The sequence below is a fragment of the Odontesthes bonariensis genome, chromosome 19 (assembly GCF_027942865.1).
Source record: "Odontesthes bonariensis isolate fOdoBon6 chromosome 19, fOdoBon6.hap1, whole genome shotgun sequence".
NCBI lineage: Eukaryota > Metazoa > Chordata > Actinopteri > Atheriniformes > Atherinopsidae > Odontesthes > Odontesthes bonariensis.
The window spans coordinates 32641505-32660748 of NC_134524.1; the positions used below are offsets into that span (position 1 = coordinate 32641505).

Sequence of the window (19244 nt, forward strand, 5' to 3'; positions counted from 1 at the left end):
ACCCCAAACAACAAAATAAGATAGAACTCCTCACCATTACACGTGTATATTTTGTGTAAACTGTGCGAAGCAACTCATGAAGAATCATGAACCGTTGTTAAGAGAGAGCGAGAGGAGCGGGTCGGGCTCATCAGAATCCCAAACAAGGGTGAAATTAAATGGCAGATTTAGAAGCAGCAGCTTTAGAAAGGACACAAACACTCACACTCACTGCATACAGACTACTTTGTGGTGTCACTAAAGCTTTTTTCCACCTATACTAACTGACTGGGGATTGAGAGAAATGAAGGAGAGCCCCCAGACCTGAAGGATTATTACCGGAAAATATCTTTTCCAAGCACTTAAAGACACAAACTTAACCCAAGGCTCTTATTCTGGCTATGTCACATATATTTAATTCACCATACAACATAATTCAAAGATCAACACAGAACTGGGAGGTGCAGTGGGATAAGTTGTATAATAGTGTGTAACATAGCAGCGAGCAGTCTGTACAAGAAAGGAAAGCACAAGTGTGAAGACTGAGAGGGAAGGTGGACTTACTTTGACACCATCTGTCTTTTTGTTCAGCAGGCTCTTGGCTACTGTAGAGACAAAGATAACAATGCAAGGAAATCAGTGGCCAGCTGGAATTAACAACCACACACACACGGTCTATTCAAGCCCAGCCAATTACTAGCCGCCTCACGGTGGGCCCTGTTAGAATTGGAAGCAGAGGAGAAAAATGCAAATGCAGTCCAGAGTTGAAACCAAACTTGGAATCATTAGTGTGGAACATGCAAAGATTCATCTGATAAGACTACAGGAGACATGCTCGGAGTAGCACAGCCCAACAGACTGTGCTCTTTAGTGTTTCAGTTTCTTTTTTTTTTATTTCAAACACACAATGAAAAAAGAAATGAAAGAGGAGTGGGAATCACCAGGTGTTTTTCTGTAACCGCGCAAAGACTGAGACATGGAACATGATTGGTTCAGGCTTTGAGCGTCAGTGAGGAGACACGTGCATCTTTGGTGATTGATGGAAGCTTTGCAGCGACATTAGATATCCTTTGGCAGGCAGATTACAGGAATGTTTTCTGAGCAAATGTGTACAAGGAGAAGCAGTACATTCAGTCTGTATCAGTTGGAATTATTTAGCATTTCATCTCAACTGTACAGAAACCAGTTTCTCTATCTAAACCACTGTGGAGAATGTTTAGTCGTGCAGGAGCATCTGCACATTTCACAGCTGTACGACTCCATCACTCATTCTTAAAGAGTCGGGACACTGTGTAAAATGTACACAGAATGCAATGAATTGCAAATTAACTTTAAAAAAAAAAAAAAAAAAAATTAATATTTTTTCACAATACAACAGTGTATCAAATATTATGCGTGAGACATTTTATATAAAAACCTTTGCTCAACGGGAATTTGATGGCAGAAAAAAGTTCTTTTAATAACAGTTTGCAAACGTTGTCCCATTCTGCTCAACACTCTTGTTTTCTTCTTCATATTTCACAATTCTATAATGCTTCAAATGTTTTCAGCTGGTGAAACTTCTCCAGTGCAGCACCCAAACTGCTGCTATGAAGCCTTAGTAGCTATTCTAATAGATGCAGTAGTATCCCTGAAAAAGGCGTTTTCTGGATGGAAGCACATGTTGCTCTAAAACCTGTTTATACCTTTAGCTCATTTCCAGATGTGCAGGTTGCCAGTTCCGTAGCCATCCCGTCAGAGATGCAGGCTTTTGATTTCTGAGTGCTGATAACAAGCGGAATGCTCCCTCTCACATGAGGCTGATTGACAAAAAGACATTTTGATTTGCCCTCATCACAAATGAGCTGTGGCTCAGAGAAGATGATGTTTTGGGATATGTGGACATGTGGCTTCTTCCTTGCATGGCAGAGCTCTAACGTGCATCTGTGCATGGCACAGTGAGCTGTGTTCACAGACCCTGGTTTCTGGAAGTGTTCCTGAGCCCATGCAGTGATTTCCAGACAGAATCAGGTCTGTTTTTAATAACCGTTTGTTAATTTAACTGTCTGAGGCTCCAAACAGTAAGGGCATCCATGAATGATTTTTGGCCATGTCTCATGCATACAGGGATGACTCCAGATCCCTTTACTGATATCGTGTACAGGAGATTACCGTAGATTATGGAACATTCTGCCTCTGGACTTCCACGCTGCAGAACGTTATTCTAAAGCTGCTCCACAATAAGTAGGTACAGTTTTTTGCAGACTGCTGAACCTCTGCCCATCATAACTTATAGAGAGTCTCTAAGGTGCTCTTCATGCTCCATCATGTTTCTGACCCATTGCCAATCAAACGAATGAAGTCATTTCTCTTACTTTCACAAGCTTTGGTTGCTCCACTTACAACATTTGATATGTTTTGGGTTCTATTGCGAATAAAAATATTGCTTATTTTTTCCAATCATTGCGTTCCCCTTTTTTAACGTGCATTTTAAAGACCGTCCCAATGGTTTTGTAATTGAGGGTGAAACTGACAGGTAATTCTATGACAACACAAGTGATACAGACTGCATGTAAATGATGGAATTCAGAATATTTTATGGACATGCAATCCGCTTTATTTTCTTTTGATATGGCAAGCAAAAGAATGAGCATGTCCCATTAAAGCCCTGGTGCACTGGTGCTTTAGGAGTCAGGATAAGCCTCAGCAGCAGAGCTGATGGTGCAGCTGTGTTCAGGACTCTTACCTTCCACACATGTTACCAGACAGGAGAAGGAGGGAAGAAAAACAAAAGGAAACACTGAGGGCATTGCACTGATACTGATGGAACATTGGAAACTAAGAGATGAGGGAGTACAACAATCAAAGCTAATGACAAAAAGAAAGGAAAAAATACACTTGATAATATTGGACTAAATTTGAATGGTTTGCCCTTTAAAGCGACTTGCAGACGAGACTTTATTGATCTGTATGGGCTTTCAGTCTTGTTGATAGCAGCTGAACAGAGAGGACAGATGGAGCTCAAAAGGTTCTAAAGAGCAGCATCTCCACAATGATCCGATACTTAATAAAGACCGAGTTAAGCAAAAAGAAAAAGGATTTCAGACTGAAAACATGTTACACTGAATCATTCCTTCAGATGGGACTGGAAGAAGTGTAAGCATTAGGTCTCAGCATTCTCAACTGATTCAGTCCTACCTGAGAAGTTGCGAGTGGCAAGCATAGTAGTCAGGATAGCACCCTATGGACAGAGAAATGGACACAAAGAAATAAGCTGCTGTGTTGATGCTGCTGAAAGGCTAATGATGAGAAGTTCTGCTGCAGGAACATCTGGAACAATCCGTTCCCTTTCTGCTGATGCAGCAAGTGAACATGACTCTACAAGCATCGGACGAATTCTTATTGTTTTTACCTTGAGTTTCCTTCTGGCATTAAATTTTTTCAGGCACTCCACTGTCTCCTGTCTGTGCATCATGGAGGCCACAGTGGAGCGTTGCTGTGAACACAAAGACAGTGTACCAGTTTGGATAGGAAATCATCAAAAGAAGACGGATTGTATTTAACGATGACAAAGAAAGCGTGTGTGTGACACCTACACAGATCCAGGGGTGTTTGAGGACATCTGTGGCAGTGACCCTCTTAGCTGGGTTAATGGTCAGCATCTTGTTGATCAGGTCTTTGGCCTCAGGGGTCACTGTGTCCCACTCTGGGGAAGGGAACTGTTGGAAGAGGAACATTATTGATATCAGGAACAGTGCAAAAGACATGAAAAACAAAGTACATTCCCTCTTTCAGTTAAGAGCTTTTATGTCTCAGGATACACACTGCTCCAAAAAATAAAGGGAACACTAAAATAACACATTCTAGACCTCAATGAATGAAATATTCCAGATGAAAATCATTCTTCATTACATAGTGGAATGCGTTGAGAACAAAATAACATAAAAATGATCAATGTGAATCAAAATCATTCTCATGGAGGTCTGGATTTGGAATCATTCTCAAAATAAAATTACAGGCTGATCCAGCTTCAGTGGAAATGAGGCTCAGCAGAGTCTGTGGCCTGTAGGACCTCCCTGCAACGCCTGGGCTCCTGATGATGTTCTCCTGAGGGATCTCCTCCCAGACCTGGACTAAAGCATCAGTCAGCTCCTGGACAGTCTGTGGTGGATGGAACCAGACACCATGTCCCAGATGTGATGGACTGGATTCAGGTCTGGGGAGCGGGCTGGATTCAGGTCTGGGGAGCGGGCAGGATTCAGGTCTGGGGAGCGGGCAGGATTCAGGTCTGGGGAACGGGCAGGATTCAGGTCTGGGGAACGGGCAGGATTCAGGTCTGGGGAGCGGGCAGGATTCAGGTCTGGGGAGCGGGCTGGATTCAGGTCTGGGGGGCGGGCAGGATTCAGGTCTGGGGAGCGGGCTGGATTCAGGTCTGGGGAACGGGCAGGATTCAGGTCTGGGGAGCGGGCAGGATTCAGGTCTGGGGAACGGGCTGGATTCAGGTCTGGGGAACGGTCAGGATTCAGGTCTGGGGAACGGGCAGGATTCAGGTCTGGGGAGCGGGCAGGATTCAGGTCTGGGGAGCGGGCAGGATTCAGGTCTGGGGAACGGGCTGGATTCAGGTCTGGGGAACGGTCAGGATTCAGGTCTGGGGAGCGGGCAGGATTCAGGTCTGGGGAACGGGCTGGATTCAGGTCTGGGGAACGGTCAGGATTCAGGTCTGGGGAGCGGGCAGGATTCAGGTCTGGGGAACGGGCATGATTCAGGTCTGGGGAACGGGCAGGATTCAGGTCTGGGGAACGGGCAGGATTCAGGCCTGGGGAACGGGCAGGATTCAGGTCTGGGGAGCGGGCAGGATTCTGGTCTGGGGAGCGGGCAGGATTCAGGTCTGGGGAACGGGCAGGATTCAGGTCTGGGGAGCGGGCAGGATTCAGGTCTGGGGAACGGGCTGGATTCAGGTCTGGGGAACGGTCAGGATTCAGGTCTGGGGAACGGGCAGGATTCAGGTCTGGGGAGCGGGCAGGATTCAGGTCTGGGGAGCGGGCTGGATTCAGGTCTGGGGAGCGGGCTGGATTCAGGTCTGGGGAACGGGCAGGATTCAGGTCTGGGGAACGGGCAGGATTCAGGTCTGGGGAACGGGCAGGATTCAGGTCTGGGGAGCGGGCAGGATTCAGGTCTGGGGAGCGGGCAGGATTCAGGTCTGGGGAGCGGGCTGGATTCAGGTCTGGGGAACGGGCAGGATTCAGGTCTGGGGAACGGGCAGGATTCAGGTCTGGGGAACGGGCAGGATTCAGGTCTGGGGAACGGGCAGGATTCAGGTCTGGGGAACGGGCAGGATTCAGGTCTGGGGAACGGGCAGGATTCAGGTCTGGGGAGCGGGCTGGATTCAGGTCTGGGGAACGGGCAGGATTCAGGTCTGGGGAACGGGCAGGATTCAGGTCTGGGGAACGGGCAGGATTCAGGTCTGGGGAACGGGCAGGATTCAGGTCTGGGGAACGGGCAGGATTCAGGTCTGGGGAGCGGGCAGGATTCAGGTCTGGGGAGCGGGCAGGATTCAGGTCTGGGGAACGGGCAGGATTCAGGTCTGGGGAACGGGCAGGATTCAGGTCTGGGGAACGGGCAGGATTCAGGTCTGGGGAGCGGGCAGGATTCAGGTCTGGGGAGCGGGCTGGATTCAGGTCTGGGGAACGGGCAGGATTCAGGTCTGGGGAACGGGCAGGATTCAGGTCTGGGGAACGGGCAGAATTCAGGTCTGGGGAACGGGCAGGATTCAGGTCTGGGGAACGGGCAGGATTCAGGTCTGGGGAACGGGCAGGATTCAGGTCTGGGGAACGGGCAGGATTCAGGTCTGGGGAACGGGCAGGATTCAGGTCTGGGGAACGGGCAGGATTCAGGTCTGGGGAACGGGCAGGATTCAGGTCTGGGGAACGGGCTGGATTCAGGTCTGGGGAACGGGCAGGATTCAGGTCTGGGGAACGGGCAGGATTCAGGTCTGGGGAACGGGCAGGATTCAGGTCTGGGGAACGGGCTGGATTCAGGTCTGGGGAACGGGCAGGATTCAGGTCTGGGGAACGGGCTGGTCCACAGCATCAATGCTTCATCATGCAGGAGCTGCTGACTCACTTCAGCCACATGAGGCCGAGCGTTGTCATGCATCAGAAGGAGCCCAGGGCCCACTGCACCAGCATGTGGTCTCACACTGGCTCTGAGGGTCTCATCCCGGTACCTAATGGCAGTCAGGGTACCTCTGGCTGGCACATGGGGGGCTGTGCGGCCCTCCAAAGAAATGCCTCCCCTCACTATTACTGACCCACTGCCAAACCGGACCTGCTGGAGGAGGCTGCAGGCAGCAGAACCTTCTCCACGGCGTCTCCAGACTCCGTCACATCTGTCACGTCTGCCACTTCTGCCACGTCCGTCACATCTGTCACATCTGTCACATCTGTCACATCTGTCACATGTGCTCAGTGTGAACCTGCTCTCATCCATGAAGAACACAGGGCGCCAATGGCAGCAAACACCAATCTCCCTGCACGGTGTTGGGCTGTAAGCACAAGCCCCACCTGTGGACGTGGACCCTCACACACCCCTCATGGAGTCTGTTTCTGACAGTTTGAGCAGAAACATGCATGTTAGTGGCAGCTGGGGGTCATTCTGCAGGCAGCGCTCCTCCTGTTCCTCCTTCCACAAAAGAGGAGGTAGCTGTCCTGCTGCTGGGTTGTTGCCCTCCTACGGTCCCCTCCACGTCTCCTGGGGTACCGGCCTGTTTCCTGGTGTACTGGCCTGTCTCCTGGGGTACCGGCCTGTCTCCTGGTGTGCCGGCCTGTCTCCTGGGGTCCCGGCCTGTCTCCTGGTGTCCCGGCCTGTCTCCTGGTATGCTGACCTGTCTCCTGGTGTGCCGGCCTGTCTCCTGGTATGCTGGCCTGTCTCCTGGGGTCCCAGCCTGTCTCCTGGTGTGCCGGCCTGTCTCCTGGTGTCCCGGCCTGTCTCCTGGTGTCCCGGCCTGTCTCCTGGTATGCTGGCCTGTCTCCTGGGGTCCCGGCCTGTCTCCTGGTGTGCCGGCCTGTCTCCTGGTGTCCCGGCCTGTCTCCTGGTGTCCCGGCCTGTCTCCTGGTGTGCCGGCCTGTCTCCTGGTGTCCCGGCCTGTCTCCTGGGGTACCGGCCTGTCTCCTGGGGTACCGGCCTGCTTCCTGGTGTACCAGCCTGTCTCCTGGTGTCCCGGCCTGTCTCCTGGGGTACCGGCCTGTCTCCTGGTGTGCCGGCCTGTCTCCTGGGGTCCCGGCCTGTCTCCTGGGGTCCCGGCCTGTCTCCTGGTGTCCCGGCCTGTCTCCTGGTGTGCCGGCCTGTCTCCTGGTGTGCCGGCCTGTCTCCTGGTGTCCCGGCCTGTCTCCTGGTATGCTGGCCTGTCTCCTGGGGTCCCGGCCTGTCTCCTGGTGTCCCGGCCTGTCTCCTGGTATGCTGGCCTGTCTCCTGGGGTCCCGGCATGTCTCCTGGTATGCTGACCTGTCTCCTGGTGTCCCGGCCTGTCTCCTGGTATGCTGGCCTGTCTCCTGGGGTCCCGGCCTGTCTCCTGGTATGCTGGCCTGTCTCCTGGGGTCCCGGCCTGTCTCCTGGGGTACCGGCCTGTCTCCTGGGGTACCGGCCTGTCTCCTGGGGTCCCGGCCTGTCTCCTGGTATCTCCTCCATGCTCTGCACACTGTGCTGAGAGACACAGCAAACCTTCTTGCCACAGATCACATTGATGTGCCTTCCTGGATGAGCTGCTCTACCTGAGCACCTTCTGTGGGTTGCAGACACCGCCTCATGCTACCTCTGGGGGTGAGAGCACTGACAAAATGCAAAGTGACCAAAACATCAGCCAGAAAGGGTGAGAACAGAGAAATGCTCTGTGGTCACCCCCTGCAGAACCACTCCTTTACAGGGGTGGTCTTCCTCATTCCCACCTGCTGTCTGTTCCATTGTGTTGTTTAGGTGTTCCCTTTATTTTTTGGAGCAGTGTATGAAAACAGTCATCTGATCCTCAGTAGGTTTCACAAAAACACATGACATTACACACTGTGTAATCTTATCAAAAACTAAAGTTCTGTGTGAAAAAGACTCCTTATAGATGGAGGAAAAAAATGGACAGTCTCATTAACCTGTTCCCCTTCGTAATTCACACATTCTAATCGGATCAGCTCCACATTGCTGTGTGGTGACAGCACCGCTGGTCAGAGTGGAAAGTTCAGCTCTGCCGGCTTGTTGTAAGCACACAAGGTAGCTGCATTTTTCCTTGTTACATTGTCCGTTGCTGGCTGCTTGAAGGCAGCTTACACGACGCAGTGCCAAACCAAGGCACATCAGTAAAGGCCTGTGTGGAAGAGGCTGAAAAAAATAACTCCAGTCAGTTCCAATCATTTAGATGTTAATCTCTCTCATTGTTTTGGAGAAATTCTAAGACCCGGTAAGGACCAAGTAACTGTTTATTAAGATACGGAAACCATGAAATCAAAAGAGGGTGCACTTTGTTTCCCCCATGGTTGCATACACAGCAGAGGATTTAAATGATTCAACCAGCAGTTTAGGAATAAATATCAGAAAATAAGGAATTGTATAGTAACTCATGCATGGGTGTTTTATCCTCACTGTCTCCATGTGAAATTAAATGTAGATAAAGATGAAAATTTAGAGAAAACTACAAAAAAAAACAAAACATTAAAAGCAATTTAACATCACATTAATTCATATTACACCTTCCTCAGGTGCATCAGAAGACCCCTCTGATTCAACAGCACGTGGCTCAAGCTCAAAGTGCAAAGAACTGAACTATAAAGTTTCATCTTTGATCGATGACTGTTCAGCCCCGTTTTCTTCCACCTTTCAGATGATTTTAGCAGCGGAGAACAAGTGATGTTTACAGAGGTAGAGAAAAACGACAGGAAACACAAAGAGTGAGACGAGAAGAAGATTTCAGTACAAAAGGGAGGCGACAAAATCTCTCCTCCGTCAAATGTTTTTCAGGCTCCTAACAACTGGCAGGTGGTCCTGAAACGCAGATGTACAGAAACAGCCCATGTACAGAAAAGCAGAGGAAAAGCTCAACGCCTGGCCTTCAGCAACCCTGAGAGTGTGAAACTCACATCATAAGCTCCGGCTTTGATCTGCTGGTACAGTCTGTGCTGGTCCTCGTCCCAGAACGGAGGATATCCAACCAGGAGAATGTAGAGGATCACACCTGCGCACACACGCACACACACACACACACACACACACTTTGGTAACAGTTTGTGTTGATAGACCACTCCCTTATGTAATATATACGTTGAAACACAGTTTATGGATTCTGAAACAGTAATTAAGAAGAATGATCTTCTTTACTACTATTGTGGGACAACTGAGTCCTTTCATTAAGATGAACAGCTGCTGGTGGAAACGTTCCAGTTGAATTAATTTCAACCACTGCAAAGGAAGGTGCAGCAGCAGATGAAATGGGAAAAAACACATGAGGAAGACGATATGGTGAATATGGTAGAAATAGGGAGGAATTTTTTTCTACTACTTCTTCACACATTTCATTCAGTTGTTTTCACTCCAATAGTCACAAACCAAAATATGTCGACATTTTTTCATCAAGTTTGTTTCTCTTGTTGCTTTTACTTTTCCACCTCAGCAAAGAGGTATTTAACATTTCCTCACAAGCTTTTTTTAATTTTATTTTATGTAAAAACCTTCAGCACATAACAAGCAATGATGACAAAGTTAAATCCATGGCTCTGTGCACCAGTGTGTGAGGTCAACCTGAAGAACACACAGAGAGCTTTGTTTTTGACTGGTTGGCTGGATGCCAGGGAACGATGAAAGACTTTTTATCCAACGGTCTGACCACAAACACAACACCAACTATTGCTGTTGCACCTTTAAACACACCTGTGTGTGTGTGTGTGTGTGTGTGTCATCTCAGGCCCAGCTGTCCTGGCCCATCAGAAGTAAGTGTTAGCAACTGTCATCTGAACAGACATGAACTGAGGAACATCTGCAGCCCACTTTTTCACATGTGTACAAAACTTTGAAAGAGAGGCTGAAACTCATTTTTATTTTGGAATCAACTTATTCAGGCCCAATAGCATTCTAAACTAAATTATTTTCTATCACTTAGCTGCAAGCTTCAGTCAATCTCTGCTCTGAGCTCCTTTCTCCTCCAGCACAGCCTGAACCCTCTCAGACGAGCTTTCTGTCCTTTCTTTAAGGAGTCTTCAGGAATAGTTCTCCAGGCTTCTTGAAGGACATCCCAAAGGTCTTCTTTGGATGTGGGCTGCCTTTTGTTCCGTTCTCTGCCAACATGATCCCACACTGCTTCAGTAATGTTGAGGTCCGGGCTCTGGGGAGGATTCATCCCTCCATCAGACCTGCTGCCACTGATTTTCAGTCCACTTCTTGTGATTTGGCATTAGCTGATAGCCCTTTCACAATCACCTTGTTGGTGCAAAAATACGATTTTATGTCTGTCAAACTGGTAAAGATGCAATTTAAAATTGGTACTTTGCCAAAATGTCTTGTTCATTACCTGAGCTAGGTGCTGTTTTTTTGGGAGTCCTAGCAGCGAAGCTGCAGGAACCCATTGAGTTAGTAGCTTTTCTTATTATTATTATTCATCCGTATCCGCTGCAATGTAAGTCTATGGCAGCCCCATGAACGCTATGGTAAAAAGTTGTGAAATTTGGCACACGTAATCAGCCAAGTGCCAAAGCCAAAGTCAAGAATTTTCATGCCCCAAGAGCCTACTCTCTAGCGCCACCAACATGCCAAAGTTCAAAGTGCATTCAGCCTAATAACTTTGGACTCCTTGGTCCAAATTTCACAAATGAGGCATCGTTGGAATCCTTGGATCATGACGAGTCCAACGCACCCTATGACGCCAATTTGTGTAAGCCTAGATTTTCCGCCATTTTGAATTTTATTGAAAAGCTTAAAAAAGCATTTCAGGTCACAGAGATTGTTCAATTTTCATGAAACTCGGCACATAGACTCTTAAGACCAAGCCGCACAAAAGTTATCGTGTGGAATTTTTAATTAGGCTTCCAATTTTCCATAAAAGCTAATCAAACTTGAGGTTGACGCCGCCAAACCGGAAGTGAGGTCATATCTTGGCAACCATTTAATGTTATGACGTCAAACTTATAACACAGACTCAAGACTGCTAAAGTAAGAGGCCCGAGAAGTTAGGTGGCGCTATATGTAGCATAAATGCATTTTTGCTCATATCTTTGGACCCCTTGGGCCAAATTTAAAAAATGAGGTACCAATGGAATCCCTGGATGCAGACGAGGTCAACGCACATCATGACATCATCTGCGCCATGTTGGATTTTACGCCATTTTGAATTTAATCGAAAACCTTCAAAAAGCATTTCAGGCCACTGATATTGTCCAATCTCCACGGGACTTGGCACATAGAATCTTCAGACCAAGCCGCACATAAGTTATCATGTGGATTATTTTATTTCACTTCCGTTTAACCGCGGCAGCCAATCAAACTCTACGCCGACACGCGAGTGGGACATTTGGCCGTATCTCTGCCATGCATTGATGTATCGATGCCAAACTTAGTGCATGGACTCACGACGCCTTCCCTATTGGGCCATTCTGCTAGGACCCCCACATCGCTGCTTGCAGCTATATTTTATGCTTGAGTTATAAGTCAGTGCTAAGTGACTGAACAAACAACAACAAACAAAGAAAACGTATTTCTCTGAAAATGATCAGGTACGAGGACTAAAATTAAAAGATTATAACAAAGTCTGGCTGCTTGCCAGCAAAATATAAAAAAGTACTATAGAATAGTTGTACTTTTGCTGGGGACAGTTTATATCTGCAAAAAGAGCTGAATATTTCTTTTACCACTGGTAATTATATAATAAAACTATTGAAATCAGAAGTCATTCAAAACTAAGTTTAGACGCCTTTAGTAGCTCAGTCAAACTAATCTTTGGCCTGAGTCTTTATTTATCCCAAAGAGAGACAGTTTAGCAGAGAATCTTACCACAGGCCCACATATCCACAGGCTTGCCATAAGGATCTTTTCTCAGCACCTCTGGAGACAAGTACCCTGGTGTGCCAGCAAAACCTGAAAGACATACACATATAAGCATTAAACTTGGTGGAAAGTCTATTAAAAATTTGTTAGGAGCAAATATTCACAATAAGTCAGGATCAGTGGGCCCATAAAGTGAAGTTTATGAACTGAGGTTAACAAGCTCCTCAACAACAACATCCTCCAGATGGTATGCAGCCTGGCTCACCATCAGCAACACGCACCCTACCTTTACAACAGCTTGATGTAGTGGCAGAGCCTACAGGCGATAAGATGTAATAGGGCTGAGTAGCAAAGTCAGAACACAAAGTGAACTGGTTCCAGATAGAGGATGCTGCTCAGGGAATAGACCAATTATTTCTCTGCTGGATGGGGAATCGTAAGGAGAAATGGAAATGCAGCCAAATCCAACCTGACATAAGAGCCCAGAGCAGTAGCACACCGAGTCCCTTCAGATAAGTAGATAAAGCTCTGATGACTGAATGGCATAGTTGTAGACTTCCAATAAAAGTAGCCGCTTAAACAAATCCAAAACCAGGACAAAAAATGGAGTTGGTCTGACTTACTTTACTTTAATCAGATCATACTTTGGTGGTAAGGAAGTTGGTGGAGGGTGTGGGTTGTATGTAAGAGCATGTGTCTGAATAAGTCTGGTCTTCAGCGATTCAAAAACACAACTTACAGGACTGAAAGGATATGCTGTTAACATTTCTGTGCCAAATACCACAGAAAGACTTCAAGGCTCTTCGAGTCCATTCAAGTTCCCATTAAGAACAAATCATATTAATGTTATGATGAGTTACTGTGCAAACTATGTTAGACTAAAAACAATTCTTTCAATCATAATGACGATCCAATAATGTACCTACTGGATGTGAATGGGCTTTCACATGATGAATATACTATACATACGAGAACATGTAAGACTAAGTCAACTTCACGCTGATCTACATTACAAAAAATGTTTATACTGACCATCAGTTTTATACCCAAAGACAGCATTCCATGGATTGGGACAACCACCACATAGAAAAGCTAAATGAAGTATTTGCGTGTACTCACCGAACCATGCCTGCTGGTCTCCCTGCACTTCTATGGCCAGGCCAAAATCTGCCAGTTTAACTGCTGCTCCCTTCAACTTGCTGGCGAGGAGCAAATTTTCTGGCTTGGATTGAATAAAAGCAGACAGACAAGCATCAGAATCTCATGCCAGTATACAACAACCAATGAAAACATACTGAAAATAAACAGGACAGAGGTAAAGATTGAAAAAGGGTTTGGTTAAACCGACAGCTAAGGGTCGTTCTGGGTTACAATAACACAAATGACTGTTGCCGTGACTTCAAGTGTTCAGTTGAGCTATAAGCCAAATCTTAACAGCTGGAGAAAAATCTACTGGAAAAAGACATGTCAGAGTCCAGCCTAACATATAAAGCCACCATTGATCCTGGTTACATTCAGGTTCAGTAAGGGGCCACAGACATAAACATGATGCTGGGGGGTTGCACTCAAGTTGAGCAACTCAAATGTGGAAAGGTGGCCTGTGACTCATTCCAAAGCCCAGGAAATGCTCAGAGGGGAGAGGGTCTTCAGGAAAAGGCTTGGAGTGGATGAATAATGCAGTTGTTGACGTTCTCAGAGCAGGATCCTGATGGAGTCCAGTAGGATATGAGAGAAAATGACTGAGCTATAACCCAAGAACAACAAGGAGGAGGCTGTTGTTGATCAAAGCAAGCTGCTATTTTTACCCAACAATAGGGCTGTCGCGATAACCGCAAAATGCAATCACCGCGGTGCTGAGAGGACCTCCGCGGTGCGTGTCCAGGCCACCGCCACCACCGCCCACCGCACGCAAGCTTGCACGCGCAGAACAACTCGAGAAACTGAACGAGTTTTTAAGACTGCACAGTAGATACAAAGCGACTGACAGAACTGATACTTTTTAAAGCCAGCACAGTAATAATGATACATTGTATATTCCCCTTAAGGCAGGAGAAACACATTAACACAGCTAGGTGCCGCGTTTCTGTCGTCATCTTTGCATATAGGCACCGCACACGCACACACGTCTGCATGCCACTCGTTGTGGTCTCATTCTCCCTCGGCAGCTGATATTACAAGAATATGCCTACTCAGTGTCGTAGCAATAGAAGTTAAAATAAAATGCAGTGGCCTACCTTTATCTCGGCTTTACTCCTCTGCCTAGTCCGGACACTTTATGGCTTTGAATCTTCCCTTATTATCCATGTTTACCGTTGTAAATGCGACCGTCTAATATCAACAATAAACTAGCTTCCACAGAACCACAGCTTGGTGTGCACATTTGCTGTTGGGAAATACCTGATCATTTCAACAAAACTGTGTAGGTGAAACTATTAAAAAAAAAAAAAAAAAAAAAAGTTTAAAAAATGTGCCGGGGTTGGTTGGTCGGCGGCAGTCTGTTTAAAAAAAACTGTATCCCGGACACGTGAGCTCAACTGCTGCCCTGATCTGCTTCGTTTTTCTCCGTCATTACTAAACGAAACGTGCCCAGGTCTGCAACAATGTTGATATTTGCCATGTGGCACTGGCAACAATGTTGCAGAACTGGGGTATGCGCTGCTTGATCTCCGCTATGTTGGTCTGTGAGCGAGTAAATGACAGGCAAAGCAAAGTGAAATGTCAGAATCGCTGGGAAAAAAGCCGGATTATGCGCTCGATTTTCATCTAACATTGCATGTCGTGGAAAGTAGCCTAATGAAAAAAAATGCGATATCACCGCATACCGCGCTGTTGAGCGGCTATGAGTCACCGCGGTGGGAATTCCCTCACCGCGACAGCCCTACCCAACAATTACACACAGTTGCTTCAACAGCAGTGAGGACCAAAGCTGCACATTCTAAGGGCCCAGCATGCCGTAACTGGCTCTTAAGTACACCCTGCTCTATGGTCTAACTCAGCATGTGACTTAAGCCTGGTTTATAGTCGGTAACGCAAGACGCAACGCAAGACGCAACGCAAGACGCAACGCAAGACGCAACGCAAGCCCTTGCGCGGTTGGAAGCCCCCCCTTGCGTGCTTGCGTGTGTCACCTCAATTTTCTAAACTTCACGCAAGACGCGAGCAGAGCTATAGAGTAGCCACTCTGGACGCGAGCACAAGCCACTATCTACATCACATCCGGCGGCGTGTTCATCTTCTGGTTTCATCCCCTAATAAAAGACCGCTGTTTTCAAACGCCAAGGTAGAAACCAAAGAAGAAGAAGAAGCATGCTTTGGAAGCACCGGCAAAGCTAAATGAAGCATAAACGTCTCGAGCCATTAACACAAGCGCAAGGGCAGTTAAAAGAAGTATAACTCAGCCTTTAGCCCCCCCACAGCAGAGGGCACACTCCAGATGCTGCTATCGGCCCCTACAGGCAGGGGTCGTCCCATGATGCACCTTCACTCGGTGCTTGTTACTCTCCGTGTTCATATGACATTGTTGATGTCATGAACTTGTGTTTCAGATGGCCTTCTGCTGGAGGTTTCTTCCTGTTAAACGTTCCTCTCCAGTGTCGCCTCATGAATGCTCAGAACTGGGGACTTAATCAAAGAGAAGATCAGATGGATTCTGTTGGCTTCCATAACAAGGTGCCTTCCTTTAAATTGGCATGATATGAATGGGACTAATGGAGATATGAATTTATTTTATTGAACTGGATTATAAAGAATTAGTTTGAACTGGATTTTCATTGGAATAATTTAGCCTGTCTCTTTAAAGTTACTTTTTTGTGAATTGGTGCGATATAAATAAAACTGAATTGAAATGAATGAGACAGGCCTGGTTGGTTAAATGATGTGGGCTCTTCCTGTCTTTACTGAGTATGAAGCAAAAGCAAAATGTGATATTTAGCAGTCCTTCAAATTCCTTTTTAGTCCCACTGCTGCTTCCTGTTGGACCACGCGGATGAGGAATTTTCCAGCTTTTCGTTTAACCCAAAAAAAACATCCTAATTCCTCCTGACATACCTTTACACTCCCCTTATATATGGCACATATTACACCTGCACTTAGTCTCATCTAGTGAAAAAGAGTGGAAAGTGGAAAGAAAGTGAAACAACAAATGACCCTTCATGGACCTTTAGTTCAGTGCCCAGACATACTGTCAAATATCTTTTCTGGCTTCAGTCATGTTACATGTTGACTGAAATCAGTGGAAGATAATTTCATGACATCAGCTTGTGTTCACATTTCAAGCTTTACTGGAGCAGTTGGTGAACTGTGTGTGTGATGTTCTGGACATGTCCTGCCTCAGGGCAGACTCAGAACCCAGCAGAGAGATTATCTCGCTTGGTAATGACTCATTGGGCTGGAGGAGGTGGAGAGGAGAGAGCAGTCAGGGCATCTCTGATTAGAAAATGGATGGATGGGGCTATCCATCATGGGCCATCTATCCCAGCCCCTCTGTGGCACAGTATGGGGACAGTGAAGTTCAATCAGCTCTGTGGTCCAGAACAAAACCTCAGGAAGTCCTTCCTACCTTTAACCATTCTCCTACAAAACAGCCCCCCAACTGAGGAGCAGGGACCTCTGCACGACATGTGTGCACTGCTGCTATTACCTTCATGTTCTTTGTTGAGCAACATTGAGGATATGATTCAAAGATTTCAAAATGCAAATACAGACTGATGCAGAACACTGCAGAACTCATTGGGCTGCACATGAAATCAGAATTGATACAAAAAAAGCCAAGAAAACATTTGGCTGTTCCATGTGGGCTGCATTCACAGAGGATTATCATCTCTTTCCCCAGCTTTCCGATGATGATATATGGGAGGAAGTCACTTAATGAGGTTTCACACGTGTTAATGCATAAGAGTGTGTGGTTTAGTTTGGTTTTTAGGCCTTCATGTAAGGCTAGGACAGCAACCACAGTCAAACTCACAGGGTGATGAACACAAATACCCAGAAAACCTTTCACTGATGCAGCATGCAGGATGTGGTCAGCTTCACTGAGGCCAGACAGCGTCCAGCTCACATCAAGCTGATAAAGAGACATTCTCCCGACTTACTGCTTTTTTGTAACAGTTGGAATTGAGTTCTGTCTAATGCAGTGAGACGTAAAGTAGATAGAATTACTGGCCTGCTGCAGCAGTTTGCTTTAAAGGGATAGTTCGCCTCTTTTGACATGAAGCTGTATGACATCCCATATTAGAAATATAATTTATGAACATTGACTTACCCCCCGCTGCGTCCTGTGAGCCGAGTTCCAGCTGAGTTTTGATATCAATGCGCCCAATGTAAACTGTGCAGACCGAAGAGCAGACCGAGCACTCCCCTGCTTCCGAGCAGCAAACACCGTAACAGGTGCGGCTATCGCTAGGTGGCTGGACGCACTGATATCAAGGGAGGCAAAAATAGCGCCAAGCGATGTGAGGTTTGACTTTTTCATCGAGAACGATTTTGTGATGCAAATGTATTACTCTTTTGAACGCATATTGTTTTGAGAAGCAAGACGCTTTATTTTTCTAGCCCCAGCCAACTAGCCGGACTACCTTCGTGGACGCCAAAACGAGGCCGGAACTCTGCTCACAGGACGCAGCAGGGGGTAAGAAAATGTTCATAAATGATATTGCTGATATGGGATGTCATACAGCTTCATGTCACACACACACACAACTTTACGTCTTTAACTCAAAAAAGAATGTTCCACATTTTCCGACATCAACTTTATTGGGATTTTCCAGCAGTCAGTAAAAGAACATGAACTGAAGACAAATAAAAGTATGAAAGTTAATTTGGTGACGAGCATTACTCGGGCTTCATTAGGATCTGACATGGGCCTTGGGAAACATCCAACTTTTAACATTAGCTCAAACGTTAGTGCTACCAGCGTAACATTCCACTAATACTGACACCAAGTCGAAACTGGATAGTTTTCAGTTTTTACGATGATATTACACGAGTGGAAGAATTAACAAGTCAAATTCTGTAAAGACGGTATTGTCATGTATTCTGTTTTCACAGCCAAGCTTTAAAAAGGACCAAAGGGCCTCGCCGGAAAAGTGTAGCAGGCGACGTCCTCATTTTAAGGCTGCTTCTAAGTGTGTGTGTGTGTGTGTGTGTGTGTGTGTGTGTGTGTGTGTGTGGCTCCCCGTCCTGCCCAAATCAAATCAATCATGAAATCAAATGAAATCCCACAAACACTGTACACACAAGCAGAAGTGCCTTGGTCACAGTGCATGTGTTCTGCGGCGAGCTCATTTGTTTTGGAAGTATTTGTTTGTCTTTTCAGTTTATCCATTGAGCCCTAGCAGCTGCCTGGCAACAACCAATCAGAGCACAGTCTCAGCAGTCATTAAATGCAAAACGCAAGCTTATTATTGCAGAAGATGAACCAAACCTCAGACCCACCCGGTTCATTTGATTGGCAAATTAGAGCTTTAGGAACAAACCAAAAGGAGAAAAAGCAGCATTAGAGGTGGAAGAACAGATGGCTGTGGGTGTAACTGATCCCAACATCTGAACCCTTAAATATACGAAAACACTGCATTTTAACTGGTAACCTGGAAAAATAAACTTTATGAACCAGTTGCAGGGAAACTACTTCATGAACAGAAGAATATCCTTCCCCATCCATAGAGTGAGTGGTAGGAGAGTGGAACAAGTGAAAAGCTTTGAACACAGAATGGTTGAGCACAGGAACAGTCCAGGGGGAAAAGACAAAAGAAACACTGCAGCTGGTCAGAGTATAACGGGGGGACAAAGGGGTAAACACAGAGTAGATCTGGATTTTTCACCGGTTACTTACCTTAAGGTCACGGTGGACCACACCCATCTGGTGGCAGTGGAGCACAGCCTCGAGGATCTGCTGAATACAATGACTGCATGCAAACACCAGGGGGGCACGGGTTAGTGACCAGCTCGCACTCCCTATCTATGGCTGTGTGCTTGCTGTGACACTTGGACAGCGACCGACTGTGTTAGTGAGGAGAGAAGGCAACAGTGTGGCAATTGGCAGGCCCACCAGCTAAAATTAGGGGCTATTAGATCAAATGAATGAGCTCCATTTTTGTACATGTCGTATCCAGACACATTAGCAATGATTCTGTCACCATTCTCTACTCATGCACACACATGGCCAATTATCTGCCCAAGTCTCAAAACAAGTGGTGTTAGATCTGGGTCTCCAGTGGGAGAGAGGAGGGAGGCGCAGGAGCTGATGGTGGAAGTGGTTCAGACCCTTTCTTGGTGCT

The 19244-nt window shown here is 46.7% G+C and overlaps 1 protein-coding gene across 9 annotated transcripts in view; it reads right to left on the reverse strand.

Annotated features, from left to right (window-relative positions):
* LOC142368546 (calcium/calmodulin-dependent protein kinase type II delta 1 chain) overlaps positions 1 to 19244 on the reverse strand; it is a 124213-nt gene that overhangs the window by 26319 nt on the left and 78650 nt on the right. For 5 of the 9 annotated variants that reach the window (XM_075450753.1, XM_075450751.1, XM_075450749.1 and 2 more), the window contains 8 exons: positions 18800 to 18872; positions 13090 to 13192; positions 11977 to 12060; positions 9078 to 9172; positions 3555 to 3677; positions 3371 to 3454; positions 3157 to 3199; positions 544 to 584 (listed from right to left, as the gene is read on the reverse strand). In XM_075450753.1, coding sequence (XP_075306868.1) covers positions 544 to 584; positions 3157 to 3199; positions 3371 to 3454; positions 3555 to 3677; positions 9078 to 9172; positions 11977 to 12060; positions 13090 to 13192; positions 18800 to 18872 — 646 coding nt within the window. The remainder of the gene's footprint in view (positions 1 to 543; positions 585 to 3156; positions 3200 to 3370; positions 3455 to 3554; positions 3678 to 9077; positions 9173 to 11976; positions 12061 to 13089; positions 13193 to 18799; positions 18873 to 19244) is intronic. The other 4 variants (XM_075450754.1, XM_075450752.1, XM_075450750.1 and 1 more) reach the window with 1 other exon arrangement.